Below are 25,346 nucleotides of genomic sequence, written 5' to 3'. Positions count from 1 at the left end.
TTCACTAATGTCAGTTTCAGTGAATGCTGCTTTAGTGAAAATCCTTCACTGAAAGTACTTCTGGCAATGGAGAGAATTCCCTTTTCTCTACTGTTGAGTGACTTCAGAGTAGGTGTATTTAAGTTTGTTTTGTGTGTGTGTGTGTGCGTGTGTGTGTGTGTGTGTGTGTGTGTGTGTGTGTGTGTGTGTGTGTGTGTGGGTGTGTGTGTGTGTGTGTGTGTGTGTGTGTGTGTGTGTGTGTGTGTGTGTGTGTGTGTGTGTGTGTTGTGTTTGTCTGTGTGTGTGTATGTGGTGGCGGAGGGTTTGCCACATGGAGATTGGAGATGGCTGTTGAATGTGACTTCTGCAAAATGTTTTTGTTGCATTTTGGTTCTGGCAGATTGCTGTCAATGTATCGACATGAGTCCCTTGCATGACCATCTGTACAAGGTGTTAGTTTTTTATCATGTTTATGGATGCAAAGAGGTTCATTGCATGTGTAGTTGTGCTGAGTCATAATTACAGTAGATATTTTTTGTTTTTTTGCATCTATAGGTGCTTCTTTATCTGGCACCAAACATGTGGAATTGCCCTCAACTGATCCTGGTGGATCTGTTGCATCCGATAATAATGGTGGGGATGAGCTAGTCTGCAGGTACAGAGAATGTGTTTGTCACAGAGAGTAGGACTACATCATCTACTACACAGACTATGGATACAATCTCTCTTCCTGTGGATACCCAGGGTACACAAACATTTGGGAATTACAAGTTGATGGGGATGCTATATATCAGGGTAGTTTGCTAGTCCCTCAGTAGAGAGATGTCTGAATCTGCCTCTAGCATGCATGGGTAGGGAGAGTCACACAGGTGCGTCAGTAATATTGCTCACCAGAGGTATAGTCACTGCACTCCTCTCCTGAAGTCAATGTGTCACTAGCTGTAACCCAGCATATGTGCATGGTATTGTGGAGTCACAGGTTAGTGCCACCAGAGCCATGGCAGAGATCATGATCGTGATCTAGGATGTGTATGCTAACATATGGAAGTGCATGTCCCATGTTCATGAGTCCTTGGATAAACTCATTGACACACTGGACCATGGATTGTCTTCTATGGGTCATATGGCAGAGGTAATGGCCTATCCCTGCATTCAGTCATCTGCTACATCCACAGATATTAGCCAACACTGCTGCTGACATGTGAGATCCCAATCCTGCAGTGCTAGCACTTCCACAGCAACATCTCTTGGATATGTCTACTCCCAGGTAAGGGAGTTCCAATTGGTCATGGTCATCACCATGGTGGCATATCTCCTAGCAAACAACTGGTCATGTGACACACCAGCATCAAGCCAGGGTTGTGGTACAGCCATTGCAACTTCTGGCAGAGCCCGCTGTTGTGGGTGGGAACAAGCACAGGAAACTGAACCCATTGTCATGCATGCCCTGAACCTGTCCAGTAGACTGAACAACAGTGCTGCACCAACAGCTGAGGCTGTGTTCCTGCAGATACACACACACACACACACACACACACACACACACACACACACACACACACACACACACACACCACCACAGCCCCTATATCAATACACACCTCCATGTTCCTGGTTGTGTTCACCATTATACCCTCTATACCAGTTCTGACACTTTCCATAAAAGCACTTTCTCTTTTTATACACATCAGCACTCACACATGGCATGACATGCACTCCATTGCCTCCTTCTCCGCTTGTGCAAATAATAATAATTATGTCTGGTGCACAGAGTGGCCACTAAATGCATGGTTAATTACAGACAGGAATTTTTTGCATGCATCATTTTTGCTGTAGTGTGTATCTGCTTGACTCTTGAATAGTTAAGTTGTAAAGCTATGTGCAATCTGTTGCCTGTTTGCTAGTGCCAAGGCATACTGTACCTGTCTCCATCTGGCATGATTATCTCCTGGCACTGGCTCTGTCTCCATCTCTTGTTTGTCTCAGCTTCCACTGCCTATTTGTCTGGGGAATGTTGGCTCTACAAGAAGAACAGATTCCTAAATATAATATTGTACAACATTACAGGAACAGTCAATATTTTGGTGTATGTGGCAGGGTCATAGTACACGGTACCACCAAATAAATTCAGACGCAAAATCATGCCTTCAGCAGCCCAAACGTGCTCTTTAATGTTGCTAAGTTACACTAGGACACCTCTGCATGCCTGCAGTGGTTGACATATGTGGATTTCTGATAGGTGCCCTGACCCATGGCTGCAGAGCATATCCATCATCACTGACAAGATGCCCCTGTGGGAAATCACCCCTTACAAACCATTGGTACAAGTCACATGTGTGCCATAAGTGAGAGTTGTAAAAACTAGCTGGTTTGCCAGCACTCATATTGCAGATGATACACTGTGTGTTACAAATCACCTGGCAATTCATGGAATGATACCCTTAGAAGTTCATGTACCTCCTTCCCAATTCACAGGGTGAAGACTTTATTTCAATGAGGCTACAGTCTATCACTGCCCAGTAACTCAGGGAAACAGGCTGAATTATAGAACTCACTCACGGCATTGGCTGGCTCCTCTGGGGTAGGTGGGAACCACGTATGTTCCTCCACATGCTGAAGCTTAACATTGAGAAAATGACGGGGTGTTCTCAAGGCAGATGCCTACAATATCTTTGCTGTATCCCCAGTAGGTCACAGACAGTTTCCTCTGGCTAAAAAATGTAAAAAATACAAATTAATTTCTGTCCACTGGGATAGGTACTCCACATCTCCCACCAGTCTGCAGACAAGGCCATCAAAGCTCCATGATTTTGTTACATGGTGTCCATGTTTACACAGTACCTCTCCACTATGTCAATGTTTTGGAGGGCCTGAAACGTTAAGCAGATTCAGATGAACCTGAACCACCAGGGGTGACACTGAACACCACTGGGCATAGCAGCTCCAATGTGAGCTTCCTGCAGACACACATTTATTATGGCGATGCCACTGGCAAACCCTTACGTAACTGCACAATGTGGTATATCTGAACATGGGGATATTGCAGAGCTCAAATATAAAGCAGCTACATCTCTGTTGCTTGGTATTTAAATGTTTTTGAATAGCTCCACAACTTGTTTTGCCTCAATATCAAACACGGCATCTCATTATACAATCATTAACATATAGAACAGCTAGCGACATTGTGTGCTCTAGCCATGTTATGTAGCTGTATTTTCTGAATCTCACACACCTTGCAAATGGATACTCATTGTACAAATTCACGTAGTGCAATGTGGCAGAGTTTCCTGAATCTGGCCATAAGTATCACTATACCTAGCCTGTTGCAGCGGTCTAAGTCTCACAGCTTTCCTTCATCATCTGTGTGACTGTGAACAAATAAATTAGCTAGACGTTGTTCCTCAATTGTCCTAAAAAGGGATTTTGTGTGTGTCAAGTGGACTTACATGGTTAACCAATTGTGCACAATCACACCAACACACACAACCACTCAGACACACACCCACACATATAAGGATGTGTGTGTGTGTGTGTGTGTGTGTGTGTGTGTGTGTGTGTGTGTGTGTGTGTGTGTGTGTGTGTGTGTGTGTATATATATATATATATATATATATATATATATATATATATATGGATTCACTTTACATGCTCAAAATTCTGAAATATCGAATTTCAGAATCTCGAGCCCATAAAGTGGTAATCCTACAAGATCAAAAACACAGAAGCGCGAAATTCAAAATCGCGACTTCTGTACTACACACACAACACACACAACACACATACACACACCTTCCTCCCCACACACAAACACACAACCCTATCATACATACAAGCAGGTGGGGTAAGCCCCCTTGCACCCCCATGTTGGGGGCTGCACCCCCCACTCCTCCTACTTAAATATACTAACTCCAAGGTCGCACTACATACACAAACACCACCACACAAGCTTCATTCCCCTCACACACATACATCACAGTAACAAAACACACTCTACAACCCTTACCCAAAACCCTTAAAACATAAACACTTACCTGAATCCTTGAAGACAGCGCAACACCAGAACCACTAATTCAACATCTCTGAAATGCAAGATTTTGAATTTCGCGCTTGTGTTTTTGATCTTTTGATCTGTAGAGATCACACTACAGTGCAGAAGATGGAAATCTTTCCATTCTGCACTGTACGGAAATGTCACTTCCGCATGGTTGGCATTTCAAATGTCGATCATATGGTCTCAGCCATATGGTCTTTGACATTTTGGAATGTCGACCATGTAAAGGAAACCCTATATATATATACATATATATATATATATATATATATATATATATATATATATATACACACACACACACACACATGCACAAAGATAAATGGATATGCGTGTGTAAAACACCCTTTCACCTAAAGAAACATGGGAAGAGATCCTACTCTCTTCCTTTGCGAAAATATGCTACTAAGTGCAATTTCATCATCTTACCTGCCACGCTATAATGACTGAAACACATATAAATCACATAAATGCCCTTACATAACTCATATGACTTATTCAATGGACATTTTAGAATGCCCACAGACTGCTGCAAATAAATCACTTCACCTATAATTCAAAAATATGTCTTACTATGAATTCAAGAGAAAAATCCATCTATAAACTTGTATTGAGGAAGAAGTAGAGGAGAATGTCATTGTTTGTTCACAGTATTGTTTTAATGCCAGTGCTGAAAGTTAGGAAAGAATTTGACAAATATTATTTTTAAGTAGTCCCTGGTCAATAGAGCAGTGTTTTCAATTACAGGTGCTTGATGGCAAACAGTGCAGTAAAGAATTTATAAAAGAAATCTTGCAGCAAGGTGATGACAAAGCCATGTACCTGAGCTCATGGAAGCTTAAGTGCAGGTTTCACAAGTTCTCTACTCACTGACCAGCATTTTGCTCAGTAAGAAAAAAATGAAGCTGTTCTTGACCTGCTGTGGGAAGTAGGAATGCTTACTGCAAGTTTTAATCTCCGGCAGTAGAAAAATCTGATAAATAGCAGAAGAAAGACAACACCATCAAAATGTGCAATTTAAAGAATAAAAAAAAAAGAAAACTTCTGCAAAGAAACAACATTTATTATGCAACAATATACAAATTATAAAACATTTTTAAAGTATATTACAAAGAAAATATTTTGAATGTCTTCTAAAGTCTCCATATTTCATCTGATTCCTCTTGTCAATTAAAATGCAGGTATTAACACTCCAAAAACTGCAGAGTTGATCTATTTTCATTAATGACAACTAAATGTGTTCTTTTTGCAAATCCTTCTTGGCACTTTTTTTCAGACATCTTTATTGAATTATCACTTGTGACATAGACAAATTTACATTCATATAAAAGTGATCAAACTAAAACATTAAACTTCCTATATATTTGCTATATATAAGCAATATTACATAAATTATTAAATTCCTGCTTTTTTAAAACAAGAGTCATCTTCATTAAACTTACTACATAGGCAATTATACATTTATATAAATGAGAATGAATCACACAAACACAGTCCTAGTCACAAGCATTTTATATCACAAACCATATTGACACACTCCCAGTTGCAAACATTATAAATCATTTATAATCTACCCAATCTTTCTCACGAAAAATTACAGAGCTCATTTAAGTCCTGCCTTCTTTTATCTTATGAAAATTATATTTTCTAAATAATATACTAACATACTAGTGCAGTAAAGTGAACCAATAACATCAGCGATTTGCACAAACCATTCACTTAAGAGGACCACACCTAAAAAAAATCAAATGTATGGTTGCTGTTCTAAAAAGCTGGGCACATTACATTGTCTGACGAAAGCATCTTTAGTCTCTTGCAACAACTAACCTAATTATTCATAGCAAAGCTATGCATTTTTAAGTCCTTCTACTAAATGTTGTAAGGTGCTGAAGCAGTAGGGAAATATTAGTTCCTAGCATTGTTTTGTAATCTGTCAACAGAAGAGCAAGTAAAGACAGGCGTATAAAATACCTTATTATCACCATGCAGTGCCAGACACACTACCACAGTTATCAAGTAGCTCTCCTAGTACTCAGCAACTAAACTCACAGGAACATGAGAAACATACTTTGAAAGCAAAATATATAATTTCAAAAGTTTAAATTAATTTGTGATATACTGAAATGCAAGTATCAGAAAGGGAAGGGGCAGTTTCCCAGTGCCCTAGCCACAATTCCACTAGTCAGTATGGATATCACTTCAGGGTCCCTTGAAAATATGGCACTGATATAATTTTACTAACCTGGTCATAAAATGCATATCCATTATATAAAAATAAAGTATAGTTGTGTAAGTTGAACTTTCTGTAAGAGTAGAGGTTTAAATGATCCCTGCTGTGGTATCCTTAGATATCAGGTTATATCTTGCCAAGGATATAACAGCTGGACAGCTTCCAAAGCTTCAGGTTACTCTATGTGCACCCAATTATCAAGCAGCTCAAGTTGAGCTGACTAAAATACAAGTTTGGGCAAAAAGCCCTTCAGAGCTTTCCTGCCAGCAGAGAGAGAGGAAAGCTGAGCCTGAAAATACAAGGCTAGGAATAACAAAAAATAAATGTTACGCACTGGCATAAAAACACACCAAAAAACAAGGGGGATGGAGGGAGGGGGCAGCTACTGCAGGAGTGATCATTCAAACATCTACTGTTATGGTAAGTTCAACTTAGACAACTATACTATGTTTTTCATACTGATCACTAGTCTTAGTTATATGGGTAGAGTACCATAGCTAACTATATTTGTGAGGTGGAAGGAGAAGGTCCCAGCAGCCCCTGAAGAATGGTCTTAGCAAAACATGATCTAAACCAAGAGAAGGAATCCAGCATATAGTACTTTATAAAGTATGTACAGAGGATCAAATAGCAGCCTCTAGAATACTTCTAGAATCCAACACTTTCCAAAAAGCCATAGAAGAAGCCAGTGTCCTTGCAGATTGGGCCTTGCCCTTGCCTGGAATAGGTTTGTCATCATGAGTATAACAAAAGTTAATAGCCTTACACAACCATTTGGAAATAGTCTGTTTTGACACTGGGTGTCCATTCTTCTTACCTTTACAAGAAATTAACAATTTATCCAATGATCTGAAATATTTAGTTCTGTCAAGATAGAACCTGAGTTCTCTGTGGACATCGAAGGTATGGGGTATATTTTCTCTCTCAATTTTTAGTTGAGGAAAGAAGATGGGGAGATGGATAGTTTGACTTAAAGTAAACTTTGATGCCACTTTAAGCATAAAAAAAGGAATAGTTATCAAAGAAACCCCATCTTTGTGGAAACTGAGGTAGGGTTGACTCACCATAAGAGTTTGCAACTCAGATGCCCTCCGTGCAGAGGACAGAGCAATCAATAAAACTGATTTTCGTGTTAAGACCCTCAAGTTAACCAGATTACCTTGTTCAAATGGATCGAGTGTTAGTTTCTCTAACACAAAATTAAGATCCCACATAGTGGCCACTGGTTACTTGGAGGCCTCTTATGCAAAACCCCTTTCAAGAACATTTTGACATGTGACTGCCTTGAAAGTGGAGGAGAGATGCTGAAATGGCTGAGAAATTAATCTTAATGGAGGAGTAAGAAAGGCCATAGGATAGTAACTCACACAAATATTGTAAAACTTGGAACAACTAGCCCTGAATAGGGCTGGTTATGTTGCTGGCACCAACTAGAAAGCCTCTTCTACTTGTTCATATATGATTTTCTAGTGGCAGGATTTCTTGCATCCATAGTACCTGCTGCACATCCTAAGAAAATAGGTGCCTGATATAATTTAAAACCCTATCATCTAGGCAGTCAACTGAAGATTATTGGTGTTGCAGTATATCACACATCTATAGTAGGAGCAGATCCATTATTTGTGGAAGTGTGTGATAATTGCTCCTGGCCATTTTCAAAAGAAAGTAGAACCATGTTAGCCTAGGCCAGAAAGGAGTCACCACAATGATTCACGGGATTCTTTCTGAATCTTCAGAAGTACTCTGGATAGTAGTGGAAAGAGTGGAAAGGCATACAGGAAGATTTCTGTCCAAAGACAAAGAAAAGGCATCTGTCTTCCAGGCTTTCTTGCATGGAGTCCTGGAACATAATATTTCCAGTTGATTGTTCAGAGAGGATGCAAGGAGGTCTACTCAGGAAGTTACCCCAGATGGATCAAATCTTGGAAGACTTCCTTATCTAGTTTCCATTTGTGAGGGTCTTCACTGATCCTGCTCAGTTTGTCTACCACACAGTCTTGCTCTGACAGAATGTTGGATGCCTGTAGAGTGAGAGTGTGCTGTGATGCTATATCCCAAGCTAATATGACTGGCCTGCAAACAGGGTACAACCTGCTTCTCCTTTGCTTGTTGATGTGTCAAATCACTGTGGTATTGTCTGTAAACACTTGAAGAGGTCTGAGGGACCAAAGATGGTTCAGAGAATTGTGTCTTGATCAGGGCAAGCTTCTCCTTGATATTTATATCCTTGCATCTGTCCCTGGTGCCCCACAACCCCTGCACTTTTATCCCTCCTGAAACTGCTCCCCAAGCAAAGTCTGAAGCATCTGTTGTGACTGACTGCTTTGGAGCTGGGAGAAAGAAGGGGAGACCTTGATTCAAGGATATATGTTGTCTCCATCAAGTAATTTCTCTTCTGATAACCCCCAGTACTGGCATCTGAAAAGATAAAGGGTGTTGATGCTGGGATGAAAGAGATTTCAGATGCCACTATATCTTTCTCATGTGGAGTCTTGTCAGGGGTATCATGAGAATCATAGGTGCTAGGACACTCAAAATCCTGACGTATTCCCTCACGGTGACTATAGTTTGAGTGAAAAAAATGTAGAAATAGATCTAAATAAAGATCTTTTTTTTTTCCTGTGGAAGAGAAGCATATTAAACTGAGGTGTCCAGTTTACATCCCAGGGGCACATTCCTGTGTGAAGGAGTCAAGAAAGCCTTTGAAATGTTATCTTGGAATCCCAGCTTGTGCAAGAGATCTCTCACCCAAGGAAGAGATTCCTGTTATTTTTAAAAAGACTCTGCAAAGATAAGCAAGTCTTCTAAATATGGAAAAAATGTAGATACTTTGTAGTCTGAAATGAACTATGACTGGAGCTAGACGCTTTGTGAACACTTTTGGTGCAGTGTATAGTCCAATGGGTAATGAAGAGAACTGATAATGTGATATAGACACACAAAACCTTAAGAAACACCTGGTCTGGATGAATTAGAACGTGATGGTTAGCATCTTTTAGGTTTAGTGTTACCAGGCAACTTGAAAGAGGAAGAAGAGGCAACAGGTTGTGAAACAACATCTTTTTGAATTTTGACACTATCACATACAGGTTTGTTAAAGAAAGAACCAGAACTAGTCTCCAAGGGTTTTGTTTCTTTGGGACTAGGAACATCAGTGAGTAAAACCCCTTCCCCACCTCAGAAAGAGGAACTGGATCTATCACTTCTTTGGGACAGCCTGCGATGAAGAAGAGGTGGAAGGAAAACAGTCTGATCTGCAGGATGAGGACTGACCCCTTTGAAATGAGGAATTTCTTCCCACTGTCATCTGTAACACATTTGTCTGAAACAATATGTTGCCAAGGAGAAAACTGGAGATTCAGACTTTCTGGAAGAGAAAGAGACACAGAATGAGAGGGGATAACAAGATATCTTGAATAGTCAGTCAGACTTGTTAGATTGTCTTTGGTTTTGGGAGGTTTGGAACCTCCTTGCCACTTCTTAAATGTCTGTTTACCTGATTTCTGTTGAGACTGATTATCCTGTTTTTTGCTGAAATTAGATGAGGACGATGAAAATATCTTAGAAATTTGGAAAAAGAGGGCTGAAAAATCTTAAGAGATTCACTGGATCAGTTTGCTCCTTTCATCACACTTTTTGATCACCTCTGCAACAGAGGGGGCAAGCACTAAATCTCTAACAGAGAGAGAATTTAAAATGTAATTTTTAACATCATCTGGAATATTTAAAGAATGCAGCCAAGCAAACTCTAAAACCGTACCAGTGGCCATAGCCCTGGAAGAAGTAACAATAGAGTCATACGCATACTGTAAACAATGATTATTGACCTGTGCAACCAAGTTATTTAAAGTAGATTTTTCTTCACAAAAAGAAACTGTAGATAAAACATCCCTCATACTTTCACAGTATGTTAGAATAAACTATAACATATGAGCCTGACAATTTAAAATTCTGAAATTCAAAGTTGCAGAAATATGCACTTTTTCCCATACCTAACAATAATTGCCCGATCCTTATTAGAAAAATTAAGATTGGAATTAACTAAGTTTTAGCAACAGAAGAGTCAACAAAGGTTATAGCTGCTCGGTCAGGTTTGGGAATAGTGTATAAAAATGTAAAAGACTTGAGGAACTTTATACGTCCTATCTGCCTTTTTAGGGACAGCTGGCTGACTCCCAAGAAAACTGCAGACAGTAAGACAGACATCCTCCAAAGCAGACAGGACAAGGAGAAATGATTTTATGTTCTGGAAAATTCTTCTGTAACAACTCATAGTATTTTTGAGGGACTGAGAAACCTCATTGTTCTCCCACTGAAAACACAGGGCCATTCTAGGAATAGTCTCAGAGAAAGAGAAACACCCACAGGGAGAATCAGAAAGAGTGCTCTCCTCTGAATCAGAAATCTGAGGACAAAACTGTGAATACATCCCTGCATCTTACTGTTCAGATTCAGAATCTTGAATCTCTTCAGGAAAGGAGGCATCCTTCTTTCTTTTACCAGAAACTAGTCTGCAAGAATGGATCAGTAGCCTGTAGCAAATTCTGAGCCAGTTCCAGTAAACTACTCCTATCCAAAGAAATTTAAGAAGTAGATACACGCTTGGTTTTCTGCTTCTTTCTGGCAGGAAAAATGGGCCAACCATGATACTTATGGCAGCTGCTACTTCTCCAGCAATGGGCACAGCATTCCGACACAACAGGGAAACCTTCAATGTTCCCTCTCCCAGAACTGACAAAAGTGGTTCTCCTTGCCTACTGAGGGGACTCCAACTGACACAGAGGATGTGGCTAACCTCCCAATCCATAATGGATGTAGGTGTTACACTAGAAGGACCCAGGGTAAAAGATGAGTGGTCTGAGGTACAACAAATGGCAACAGCAGAGTCACCCGCCTGTGGCTGAACCAAATTGTGAACCTGCAGTGGTGGCAAAGGCCTTTTGCTTAACTTTTTTTCTTTTTGCAGTTGGAAGAAGGACAGACCATAGAAGTGACAATCTGTTCCATGGTCAAGCTGAAAATGGTGTCTCTATCCTGGAGAAAACAAGTGATACCAGTAAAACCAGACCACAAAAGATACTTTCTTTTTTTGACAGAAAAAAAACACAATAAAAAACACTTTCAAACACTGTGGCAGTCCTCCAACATTAAAATAAACACAGTTTCTCCACAGAAAATAGATTATCAGTTAGATAACACTACTTTTAAATTGAGAAAAACAATGAGTGCTCCGTTCAAAAGTACATTACAGTCTTGAGGCAAAACATAACACTCCAAGCTTTAAAATAACTTTCTTGAAGAGAAAAGTAATAAAAAATTAATAAAATAAAAAAAAAAAATTTCCCCCAAAGGGAACTTATCTGCCCAGCTAAGGAAACACAAGCCACCCAAAAGCCTCAGAGAAGACTACTTTCAGCAACAGTTAAGCGCTGAAGGGCTTCACACCCAGACTTATCTTTCAGTGAGCTCAGCTTGAGCTGCCTGATGGTTTGGGCATGTTGAAGGTTCCCTGAAGTTTTGGAAGCTGGCTGGCTCTTATACCCTTGGCAGGATATAACCGCTATAGCTAAGACTACTACAGCAGTGATCAATGTGAGGAACATCTTGAATTTGCACTGAAATGTGTGGTGCTGCAAGGTTTAGTCCTGCTTTACTGTTGTTCATGATGTAGATGCTATCTTTTGGAGATGTCATTTAAATGGACAATCTACAGTATTATTTCAGTACCAAATATATTCAGTTATATCTTTTCTCTGGAGTATACGTTTGACAATAGATGATTGCTTGCATGTCATCCATATTCTATGTATAACTGGATAGGTTTTAAACAAGTGAAATTCAGTTCATTATAAAACTGAGATGATGCTTATACATTAGCCTTTGACTTTTAATTGCACCATAGTGTTGCCATTTCTATGGTGGGAATAGGGTGGAGCTTCTATTATTGATGTGCACTTACAAAGTATACTCGGGGAGCTGTCATCATAGAGCCATCTGAATTTTGCTATTTTTCTTTTATTTTAGTAACTTATTTTGTAATAAGCACCTACATCCCATTGTGATCTAGCTATAGTGGTTCATGCATTGGTATTAATCCATGTACGGTATTGCAAAACTATCTGTCATACTCTAGAATATGGAGTCCTTGACCACTTTCAACTCATCCATATCTCAGAAGCCAGAGTATTGGATGTAATATCTTGCTACATTTGTGTCACCACTGTGATATAAGAGTTAAACTGATTGTCTTCAGTGGCCGTGCTTTCATATTAGATCTCGATTGTTAGTTACTGTGTCCTGCATTATATGCACCTGAGGAAAAGATAATCTTTATTAGAGACAGTTTATAACAACATGTATTTACTGATCTGTACATAGCTGCAACTGTAATTGTTTATTTTAGTTTTTATAGGTGTGGGAAGTTAAGCATTATGACTATATAAAGTAACAGGACTAGGCTATGTAAGCCATTGACACACCTCCATACCTCTTAACTGAACAGATTTTCTACAAAAGTGTCTAGTTTTAAGAGGGGCTGAGAGGAACAGAACTAAAATTTGAGTAAAAAAAAAAAAATCAGGGACAATTGAGAGATGCTGCCTCATGTTTTTGGTCTGTTCCTCTTAAAATGTGTAGTTTTCTGATAAATTATTGCGAGTTGAAGTCACTAAATAATGATAGAATATTCAGTTTCAGACTTTACATCATTCAGAATATAAGTAATGCAAAACCTGTTATTCTAAGGGTGGTATTCATACTCCCCCCTTGACATCTTTGTAGTGGTTATCCAGGAAGAGCAGCGCTACATGGTTATGCAAATCACATCTTTTAGGATGACTACAAAAAATGTAGAGGCATTTTGGTAAACATGCCTCCCTATCGCAAAAGCCTACCATGCTTAATGTAGCTAAGGGGCATTACATGTTTGAGTATCAGTAGGATTCATAGAGATGAACCTAAAAGGACCTCATTTATATATTAAACATGTAAATGGCACTAAACCTACAACAGTAGGTAGCAGTTTACTATGAGATACAGAGTTACAAGGGAAAGAGAAGTGAGGAAGATGCACTGCTATATGTTTTAAAAGGAGGTACAATTACTGACTTTGCTTAAAAGAATTTGTCATTGCATTTTACTGCTTCTGCATGCATGGATAAACTACTGAGGGGATCATTGGGGAAATTTTTCATTTTGATGTCACTAAAGTGCTTTTGCAGACTTGGACATACTACTGATGGGGTCACTGAGGGAAATTATTCATTTTGGTGCTTGTGCATACATGGACATAACTGAAAGGGTGCATGGAAGAAATATTTAATTGTTGTGCTTTTACATACTTGGGCAAACTACTGAAGGTATCGCTGTGGAAATGTTTTATTTTTGTTTCTGTGAAGTGTCTTTATATACATGGTCAGACTTCTGAAGTGATCAGTGGGCAAAATAATTTATTTTGTGTCATTTTGGTACTTGTGCATACTTAGACAAACTCTTGAAGTGTTGCTGGGGCAAATAATTAATTTGTGTGCCAGTGAAGTCCTTATGGTTACTTGGACAAACTACTGAAGGATTGGCTGTGGCAAGTTTTTTGGATTGCAATTCAGATATCAATAGTGAAGCATCATTTTTAACAAGGGATGCACATGTCATGTGGATATTAGACTATGAATCATAAGAATACCTCATTAGCATACATCTCTTTACAAAATTTCTCAAAGGTATTTCACACTAGAGTAAATGGACTCTGTAGTTCTTGCTTTGCTACACTCACTCATAAACATCAGGGATACCCCTTCACATTTGTACAAATTACTACAAATATCACCCTAAGTTTATAAGAGCAATATTTACAATATCTCTCTGATTTTGGGGCTTTGTCCACCCATTATTTTTCACTTTGTCTAGAATTCTTGAGTTAAGAGGTTGAGAGGTATGCACACCTCTTTTGTTATTTGTCATAGCTGTCAAGTTAAAACACTTGTTGAATTTTGCTAATGTGTCTCAAATTATTTACAACTAGAAATAATTAAAATCATTACAGTACATAAATACAATTGCTATCATTATATAGTGTTTTTCTTCTGGCTAGCAATGTGCATTATATTATTAGCTAAAAGCAGTTGTAATTATTGCATAGTGCAATAACTATACCTATTTGTCCACAGTTAAAGCATGTCTTTTCTGCATCTGCTTTCACACACACAAACACACACACACACACACACACACACACACACACACACACACACACACACACACAAAGACACACCCTAATGTCAAGCAGAGCACCTCTTTAGCCCTCTTCAAAAGGAAACTTGACGATTGGATGGGAGAAAGGAAATTCACCCCAGGGATCACGTCAGTCACCCTGCTAGACAGGGGTCCAGGAAGTAAATAGTGTGGGAAGAAATGGGCAGGGAATTGTTATGGCTACGCTTGTATAGGCCCTAGGGCCGATATCCTAGTACCAACCTATGACCCTAACCCCCATCTTTGCAGAACTTAACTGCACCATTAGTATTCCTGTAGGAGTGAATGGATGGCTGCAATAATTTTATGGTGGTCACATTTTCCTCACAGGGTAAATTGTTCTCTGTTTAGTGATTATCTGAATCACTAGGCTGTGTAAATCTGGAGATTTGGACATTTTCTGAGAAGAGCACATAGCTAATTAGCATTATTCAGTCCCCTGGACTGCATCATTTTTATACAGCTTTACCTGGAAGGCTGCTGCCTGTGCTGAGGCCCCCTTGAGCTGAATACCTCAGGTGTAGAGCACTGTCTGAATTCAAAAGTCTTAGCAGGATGTAGAAAAACTCTTAGATAAGGCTTCTGCATAATGTAAAGCTTTTCTGAATCCCAGTGTCAATTTTCTCTTTTTAATTAGTGACAGACTTGTTTTATATAATAATATAATGAGGGTTATGTTAGAGTTTGTTAGTTTTACAGTTATTTTTCCAGTTTATTTACTTTAGTTAATGTAGATATTTTGCTGGCATTGCAGTTTTTAGATTTTCTATTTTGGCTCATGGTTTATATTGTGTTTAGGTAATTTAAAAAAAAAAGTCTCACTATGGAGTGGGCTAATTGTTCCAAGCCAGCTGGGATCAATTGCAAGCTAGCTACAAAATATACCTGCTGTAGAGACTTTCAGGGTGTTTTCCCATTTCACCAAAAAACACCAAATGCAAATTGATTATGCTAAGAAATGTGCTACAGGTGATAAAACCCCCTGCAAGGGTACAATCTCTCCTACACAAGAAGGATGTTGATAATTTTGCTACTGGCAGTGCTTTTCAGCAGACTTACACTTTCATTCCATTTGTTTTCCTTCATCTTTGAGTAGATGTGATTTTCAACATAAATTAACTTGTGTTTGTTAAGATATGCTCGGTAACAATATATTATTTATTAAGGACTTTTTTCCTGAATAAAACATAATGACGGCATAGTAATGATATCATCAATTGAAAGATAATATGAAAAGATTAGTTTGCACAAAAGTAGGCCTTATGATAACATATAAGCAAACTAATGACAAAAGAGGCACATTCTGCAGAAAATTTAACCAGGAAACAGCAAAGGTTTGAAATAGGAGAATACATTATACCTGTTTATACTTTTACCAGTACATTTCTCAGTAGGTAAAAATGGTAAAACATTTTAAGAGGATCTAGGATTATATTTATGAATTGGAGTAGATCCGCAAAGTCTGAAGATAGTTTGTTGAATACAGAAAGTTTAATCTCCCTTTAGCAGAGTTAAAGCATAATAGCCAGACAATAGTGGGACACATTTATAGCTAATTAATAAAACAATAAGGTTAAGCTTGTAAATTGAAGGACCAATTTATTGTGTTTAAATCCCCCACCTTGACATTTTACATTATATAGTAAACTCAGCCACAAACAACAGAATGAGCTCAATAGTTCCAATGACTAAAAGTGTTAAGGCATTAGCACTCATCACTTACAGCCATAATGTTTGTGTCTAAAAGAAGGTCAAAGGATTGTCCTTTTCATGTGATATACCTTTTAATTTCTGAAGGACAATGCCTGTGTTTATGGAAAAAGATGTTAAGGTGTTACTAAAACAGAACATAAACTAGCTTGTTTATTGGATTATTTTTAATATGGCATTATTAAAAAAGATGTTTTTTCAGGAAGCAGCTATCATCTCTTAGGTAATATGTCTATTTCTAAGTACATACTACAACTATATTTTTAGCTATAATTAAAAACTGACTATGTAAATCCTACCTTCATATTGTGAAAACTAATAAACCTAGAAATAAACATGAGTAAGATATCCTGGATTAACATATGCATCATCTTCAATCGCCACTTCATGATATTGAAAACTGCACTTAAGCTAAAGAACTAATACGGTATTGAGAAAGGGGAGAGTTTAGAAAGTTAACATGAACTATATCCATTTCAAAACAAAATATGCTGACTCAAGAAGTAGAATTCATAATTAGGTGAAACTTCTCTGTATATATTGAAGAGATCTCCACTGAAGCTGGTGGCTTTCTAAGATATAGAAAGCAGATAATTTGTTAAATCACAATTTTTGTATAAGTGAGTAACTTCAACAGTCTATGAATACAGAGCTGTTTTATAGTCTATTAGATTATTAATGCAAATAAAATACAATTTTGGATGTGTTCATAAAAATGATGACTGTATGACAAAGTCTGACTTAGAAGACAAACTCGGCCAACTTGATCTTTTTGTTCTCTTGCTTATAGCAGTATTAAAAGTGGTACTAAGTACATAGTCCGATACCCCAAGGATGCCTGGATTGTACTTTACAGCTGCCTAAAATTAAATATAATCAGTGATGAACGATGTGATGTTACAGTCCATTAATATTTTATGTACAGTGCAATCATATGGATTATAACAAGTTCATAAATGTAATAAATATGTATAATTATACATAGTAATCTGGTAGTAATTTATTTTGTGATGCAATGTTTAGTGATAACTTTACCAAAAGAACTTATTTATGAGGGAGAAGAATATGTGTTAATGCTATAAACTGTTTATGTGGATCTTTTCAAATTGTTATTCTCTTCCATTCATTAGGGAAAATTATGTGAAGAAGTAATAAAACAAAAGGATTCATTAGAACATCCAAACACTGAAGTGATTGAAGATTGTAAAAGTGGGAATGATAGCAGTGAGGAAGAAAAAACAAAACAACTCCTAGAGCGTTTAAAAACCTTAGAGGTAAGACATCTGGGGTAACTGTAAGTCATATATTCTGTACTTTTGGATATGGCATGCACTGATTTTTGCATTCTTTACCTTTAAAACAAATGTTTTTTTGTAGAATGCTGATACACAGATAAAATAAATCAAAGATTACCTCTGTCTTTGAAGCAGTATGACCTATGTGTTAATATGTATACTTATACAGGCTCAGAGCCCAATGCTAAGGCAGTACAACCAATGTGTTAATATGTATAGCTTTTAATTGTCAGTGTTGCCAAAGTCCTTTTTATGTTTGTTGTTTTTAGATTTGTTTACAAAATATTTTACACTGTGCTACATGCTGATTACAGACTGCTTTTTTTTCTGTGGGGTTAATGTAAGTGTATCTGTGACATTATCAATACTGACATGATATGTACTAAAAAATCAGGAATGAATGGTGAATATGGATTATGAGACCAGTAAAATAATAATTACTAAGTTTTAACTTTGGCAACTTCTAAAAGAGGATAAAATATGGTAAAAATTCAGGTTATTGGGAAATAAACGTTTTGCATGTCATTGGGTAAAAATAAGACACTCTTGTAAAATTGTATAGTAAGCTGTGTTTGTTTTGGTCACTTAAATATTTAGTTTACTCTGGCTGATTAATCATAAGGAATCTTACAAATAGGCTGATATTCTAGGGCTTAGATGAGTCAAACAACCGTATGTGTAAAGTTCATGTACAATAAAATACAAAATATCTGAAGGGTTAAACAGTAATTAAAGAGAAATAATGTACTTGTTATGCTGATGATGGTAGAAGTTAATATCTACACAGTATAAAAAAAGGAGAATGACCTTATTATCCTGACCATGTATGTCAAAAGCAGATGTTAGATTATTCTGGATATGGAGCAATAAATCTATTTTAATCTTAATAAATTACAATTTTTGTTATATCTGCCCATTTTCAACAGACAATTAATTACACAAATTTCATTGTCAGTTTGCTGCATATTCATTTGACTTTGCTTTAAGGATTCCACAACGGTGTCACTTTTAGTTTACTAATATCTGGAGTAAAGAATGAAACATGTTGGAATAGACTTAAAATGTGAACTGTGCAGTGTTTCTCTCAGACTTCATCAGGAAAGGAAAGAGAAGAAGAAAGAATTGAGTGCTGGAAGGTGGTCCTGACTTTTTTTACAGTCAGATCAGTAAAAATGATAGATTTGAAACATGAAGTGTAACATTATTAAAAGCTTTAGAAGAAAAGAGAGATAAAAGGAATGAGACATAAAATCATATATCAGTAGTTATATTCTGCACTCTGTATTAATGGGCTAAGCTGAGTGCAGTAAAATATCGTCGGAGCAAGTTTAAAAGGTCAATGGTTCATCATCGGATCTAAAGACTGTAGCCTTCCTTATCTCATTATATGTTACCTTTGGAGATATTTGGTTATGATGTATCCATTATTACATGGTGAATTTCAGTGATGACGTGAACTTAAAGTTCTGGGACCACCATTAAAGCAAAAGTGAAGCTAATTGCAATGAATTCATCTTGTTTTTCTTTTTGCCAAATAAAACATAATTGGAAATACTGGATACAATACCTAAGTAACAAAGCCTAACCTCTACTCTTATCTATGATTGTTCATACTCAAGGAATCCTTAAAGAAAACAGCATACATGTTTTGGAATAATGTTCTATACATTAAGAAAAAATGCAATTCTATATGCTAGTTGTTCCATGAATTACTAAACATTATTGATGTAATGTTAAATGTGCTATCTAATGTATTAAAAAAAAAGATGATCCTTGTAAGTATATGGCAGCTAATTACAGCAAGCAAGCAATAAGTGCCAGGCACAGAGCTCAGAATACTGAACTAATAGTGTAATAGTTAAAGATCATAAATATTCTAAAAACTAACTGCAAATTAATAACTGCCACGATGGGTTAAAATATAAATAGAAGTTGTCAGAAATGCCATAAACCTTCAAAATGTACACAGAGATTTTTATGTCACAAAATTTACTGTGCCCAACAAGAGCTAAACTACATTCTATTTGGAGCTAGTTAGCTGAGGACTTAATCAAGGTTTGCATCAAACAAATTTATGTCAAAAGCATATTGTAGAAGTCCAATTAACCTGTTTCTGGAATGCATTTTCAGAGCTTGAAATCTCTGCTGATGCTGTTCAGAAGGAAACAAAAGCAACATCTAAAGACAAATGTGTAACAACTTTCCACAGAAGAGAGCAGACATAAACAGCATACCTAATAAAGAAGAGGCCCGTCAGTTGAGTCACACTGATGCTTCATGTATCAGCTTGCTCAAATGGAAAAGTTGTCTTTTTGCCTACCCTTTCCCTAATCCGTGACACTATACTGTGTGTCATGCCTTTTCCCAGTACTATACTGTCTGCCATGCATTTCCACAACACTATACTGTGTGCCACACCTTTTCACAACACTATACTGTGTACCACACCTTTTCACAACACTATACTGTGTCCCACACCTTTTCACAATGTTATACTGTGTACCATACCTTTCCACAACACTATACTGTGTGCCATGCCTTTTCGCAACACTATACTGTGTACCACAGCTTTCCACAACACTATACTGTGTGCCATGCAATTTCACAACACTATACTGTGTACCACAGCTTTCCACAACACTATACTGTGTGTCATGCCTTTTCACAACACTATACCATGTGTCATGTCTTTTCACAACACTATACTGTGTGCCACACCTTTTCACAACACTATACTGTGTACCACATCTTTTTAGAACACTATACTGTGTGCCACACCTTTTCACCACACTATACTGCGTACCACACCTTTTCACCACACTATACTGTGTACCACACCTTTCCACAACACTATACTGTGTGCCATGCCTTTTCACAACACTATACTGTGTACCACACCTTTCCACAACACTATACTGTGTGCCATGCCTTTCCACAACACTATACTGTGTGCCACACATTTCTACAACACTATACTGTGTGCCATGCCTTTTCACAACACTATACTGTGTGCCGCACCTTTTCACAACACTATACTGTGTACCACACCTTTCCACAACACTATACTGTGTGCTGCACCTTTTCACAACACTATAATGTGTACCACACCTTTTCACAATACTATACTGTGTCCCACACCTTTTCACAATGTTATACTGTGTACCATACCTTTTCACAACACTATGCTGTGTACCATGCCTTTTCACAACACTATACTCTGTACCACACCTTTTCACAACACTATACAGTGTGCCATGCCTTTTCACAACACTATAATGTGTACCACACCATTCCACAACACTATATTGTGTGCCACACCATTCCATTTGTTTTCCACTGTAATGCTTTAGCTGGAAGGAAATGGTCCAGATTTGCCAACATCATAGCTGTGTGCTATTTTGACAAAAACAGCAAGTGCAATATTCCTTGTTTAGTTGTATGTATCATAATTAGCAAGCTATGAGTGTTGAACAATTTTATCCTGCCATCCACCCATTTCTTTTGGTGTCCTGTACACTTCCAGCAATGGAAATTCCTATGGCATATAACATAAACATGAGGTTTTCCTGGGCTGACTTGCCCCTCCTCATGTATGTCCCATTCACTTTGCCCTGGGAGTATCAACATACTGAGCTCCATTGTTTAAAAAGAATGGGGCAGTCAGTTGCTTGGGCATAAATGGAGATGTGTCACCTTTTTTGATGCCTTCCTTAGGACCAATAAGGGGTATATGGCCTATCAATTATATATCTCTCATAAAAAGACACATTCCTGTGTAGAGAAATATCTGACATGTCCAACCAACTGCCCATTTCTATTCAAAGTAAGTTGGCATGTCTACCCACCCAAAGAATATTTTCATCTTAAAAATATGAGTAAGCTGTTTTGTTCATTACATCTAAGTTGGTGCTACAGAGATTAGTCCCAGTTTCCATCACAACCTATGCAGAAGGTTGCAGTGGTTAGAGAAACAGTCTGCCTTGAGTATGGTATGGGTTTCAGCTTTCATACTACAGTGAGGTATTCCCTCCCTCTGTCTCTGTCTCGCTGTCTCTGTCTCTCTCTTCTTTCAAGGATGTGACCTGTTACCTGCAACTTGGACTCAATCAAGTCTAATTCTTGTCTGTCTCAAATTGCTGGATTGTATAACTTAGAAAACTGCTGCTCCTTTGAATAACGGTGTCGATTTATATGTTTTAAAAAATGCCCTAGCAAATTCAGCTCTTGAAGTTTAATAATTGCTGCCCCATCTCTAACCATCCATTTAATAGTAAAGTTATTAAAATGATTTCATACTCCTGGTTTAATTTTGTGTCACTGGAGTGTCCCATCCCTGAGCCATTCTAGTCTTCTTTCTGTGCTGCAGGTGGCACAAAAATGGGTCTATATTAGAAGAATGAAACTATGAAAGAGCGAACACTCTTTCGTCGACACATAAAACTCGAAGTCTGAAAACAGCAAAGTTACAGAACAGCATTTTTTTCCCCAAGGAAAAAAAAAATCGCTGTTCCAGAAAAAAAAATTATAAAGACAAAATAAAATGGGGGGCTTTGCCCCCCCACACACACACGCCCCTACTTAAATATACCAACTACGAGATTGCACCACAGTGGAGAAAACAGCAAAGTCCTGAGAATGGTCCTGCGATTTTTTTTTTTCCCCTGGGGAAAAAAATCACTGTTCTGTAACTTTGCTGATTGCACATTACCAGCTTTATTGCTCCGTGAGATTGCAGAACAGCAAGGATCAGGAAATGGTATTTTCTCTACAGCATTGTGATCTTAAGTAGCAGTGGGTTCAGGGTGTGCAGACAGGTAAGTGATACGTTTTCAGCAATTGTGGTCCATGTCAACTTTCTGTCATTCACCCATATGTTCATGATATATAATCGAAATGTAAAAGCACCGAATCATTATGATCAGAGCCAGCATAATGAAAAAGAAAATCAATGAAAATTAAAACAATTAAAAAAATAAAACAAAATATTTTCCTTTTTAAACCTGCAGCAAATCCATACTGCAACATTCACTCCAGTTTTGTCTGAGTAGTGGTAGTGTTATAGTTATAGAAATGCTTTTTCTAATGTAAGCTGTCATATTAGGGTTAGTGAGAGGGGCAGGGTTATGGTTAGTAGGCACTGGTAAAGTCTGCACCAGTATCAGTTTACATGATGTGGGGGAGGCAGATAAGGGGAATGCCATGGCATGGAAAAAAGCTCCCCAATACAAAGATGCTTTAAACATCCTGCCCATATCTTTTTCTCCTTTAAGGGGAGTAATGGGCATATTGTATTTGACAGATCCCAGGACTTCACCATAAGGAAAGGGAAGGAAGATCTTTGTACCTTCTCTAGGACAGCATTTAAGTAACATTCTAATGCTGCGGCACATTAAAGTTACAACAGATAGAAACAAGTAATTACTTATGGAAGGTCTGGACAGCTTTTCAAACAAAATGGAACTACAAAAAGTAACATATCTACTGGCATTCTGTATCTGAAAGAAAGTTGTACTGCACCAGCTTAGTGTCTGCCTGCTCACGGGGAAAAAGTATAAGTAGCAACCTAACTCAAGGGTAGTGTGTCATAAAACAAAACATACAACAAAACATTTATTATGTGAGGCATTAAAGGTAAATAAAAAATATTGGTTAGTGTGTTAAAAGGAAAAGGCATCAGCAACAGAACATACAACAAAACATTTATTATGTGAGCCATTAAAGGTAAATAAAAAATATTTTATCATTCTACGGCAGATTAGGGAGACAATTCCACAAGTAATTAATGGTGCACCTATTAACGAAGTAGATCTAAAAAGGATACTAGATATTTTTGAAAACTTATTTAGCAGGAAGAAAACACTCTCCAAAACATACAAGCTTATCAATGCTATCAAATACGAGAGTTCACTATTATACTCAAACTACTGGGACTCTAGAGGAAAGACGCTTACAAAAGTTCAGAAACTCAAAGCAATTAACGCCACTATTAAGTTTTCCCCTTTTAAGAAAATGTTTTATACACAACTAGTGATCAACAATAATGTATATTACACCCCTACGATACTGAACTAATCTGATCTCAATACATTTATTTATTTAGTTATTTAACATTTGTTGACTGGGACTGTCCGACTAGGTTCCACAGAGCCTGTTTTCAGCTGAGGCCCGGGGAGAAATGCTCCAGATGCATGTCTTTGGAATGTGGGAGGAAACCGGAGTACCCAGAGGAAACCCACGCAAGCACAGGGAGAACATGCAAACTCCACACAGAAGGCACCCCAGCCGAGAATCGAACCGGAGAACCACTTGCTGTGAGGCGACAACGTTAACCGCTGCACCACTGTGCTGCCCGCCCATGTTTTTCACATCCTCAAACAGACCTTCTACATGATTTAGGATTTTGTAAATATTCACAAAACTTATGGGGGATCTCTTAAGATACGTCTTGAAAAGATGGGATGCCACAAATCTACGCTATCTTGGGAAGTAGCCATTCTCCACATCATAGACTTTAAAATACCTAGATTGGAATTGAATATTCTTTTGACCATTTGCAAATTGGTTAGATTGCACCAAACTCTCATGGTGTGGGTTTAGAACTATGGCAATAGCATACATATCCTCTCAAAGACTAATTATAACAAACATAAAGAAACGGGAATATTGTCAGAAATATTGGAAATTGTTATTCAAACATATCCTGGATACTTCACAATGTTATAGCTCATTTTAGTGGAACATGTTTTAAGGTTGTTAAGACTGAGTAAAGCCCTTGCACATTAATGAGTCACGGACCTATGCCTTCATGTCTTAGTATGACTTAAAAAGAACAAACTCAAAAGTTTTGTTTTCTCTCTTCTATTCATGCCTTAGTAGCACTGCTGTAGACATAGTCGGTCTTTTCTTTTCTTTTAGTGTCAAGCTGCAAATAGTTATTGTTATTTTGAACTATGTGCGACCTGCATTGTACTTTTCCCCTTTCACATGTTTAACCTGCATGAAAATAAAATTGTATTTGAAAAAAATCAACTAACATTCCAATTAAAAAAAAAAAAAAACATTTATTCCTAAAATGTATTGATTAATGTTTCTCTGTCTATATGTGCAACTGTTTCCTACATTGAGAATGAAGCATTGTAATTTCATTCAGCTACACTGCTGTGTAGTTCTGAATGACAATAAAGTTTTCTTTGACATTGACTTGACATGACTAAAACAACCAACTTGTTCAGATTTTAGGGTATGCCAGAACATGTTTTTCCACGTGAATGAGTAGTTTGATATATTTTTATATGGCATCCCTTTGCTTTTCAGAACTGTATCAGTTTTATTATAGTGCTGCACCCTGTTAAGAAAAATGAAATTCACTGCAGCAAACAGACGTATTCCTTCATTATCTGAACTGGATGCAACATGTAATCCCACATATCTACACATTACCATAAAAGTTGCAATGAAAAGCACTCTGTGGATCTACTGTGCTAAAGAAAGTTTTGATGCATAAAGACTGCGTTCACAGTATCATTTTGAAAATTAAAGTAATAATATTGTTCTCTTGCTTCACTTGTTTGAAGCCAATAATTTTTTTGCACTTTAAAACAATAGCTTCCCCATTCCTTTTATGCCAAAAAGAATGATATTCTGCTGTCACAGACGACGTGTTCCACACCTACTGAAGCATGTCCGGGATATGGCACTCCCTTTGATATGCTGCTGTCCACACAGACGACATGTTCCACACCTGCTGAAGCATGTCCTGGAAATGGCACTCCCTTTGATATGCTGCTGTCCACACAGAAGACATGTTCCACACCTGCTGAAGCATGTCCTG

The 25,346-nt window shown here is 37.7% G+C and overlaps 1 protein-coding gene across 3 annotated transcripts in view; it reads left to right on the top strand.

The window, feature by feature from the left end:
- Nucleotides 1-25,346, top strand: part of NCKAP5 (NCK associated protein 5) — a 1,523,932-nt gene that overhangs the window by 825,595 nt on the left and 672,991 nt on the right. For all 3 annotated transcript variants that reach the window (XM_044074934.1, XM_044074933.1, XM_044074932.1), the window contains one exon: nt 17,351-17,494. In XM_044074934.1, the coding sequence (XP_043930869.1) occupies nt 17,351-17,494 (144 nt within the window). The remainder of the gene's footprint in view (nt 1-17,350; nt 17,495-25,346) is intronic.

The sequence above is a fragment of the Protopterus annectens genome, chromosome 6.part0, assembly GCF_019279795.1.
Source record: "Protopterus annectens isolate FY-2018-M chromosome 6.part0, PAN1.0, whole genome shotgun sequence".
Lineage (NCBI taxonomy): Eukaryota > Metazoa > Chordata > Ceratodontiformes > Protopteridae > Protopterus > Protopterus annectens.
The sequence above is the reverse complement of the archived record's forward strand: the minus strand, read 5'-3'. Positions and strand labels throughout refer to the sequence as shown.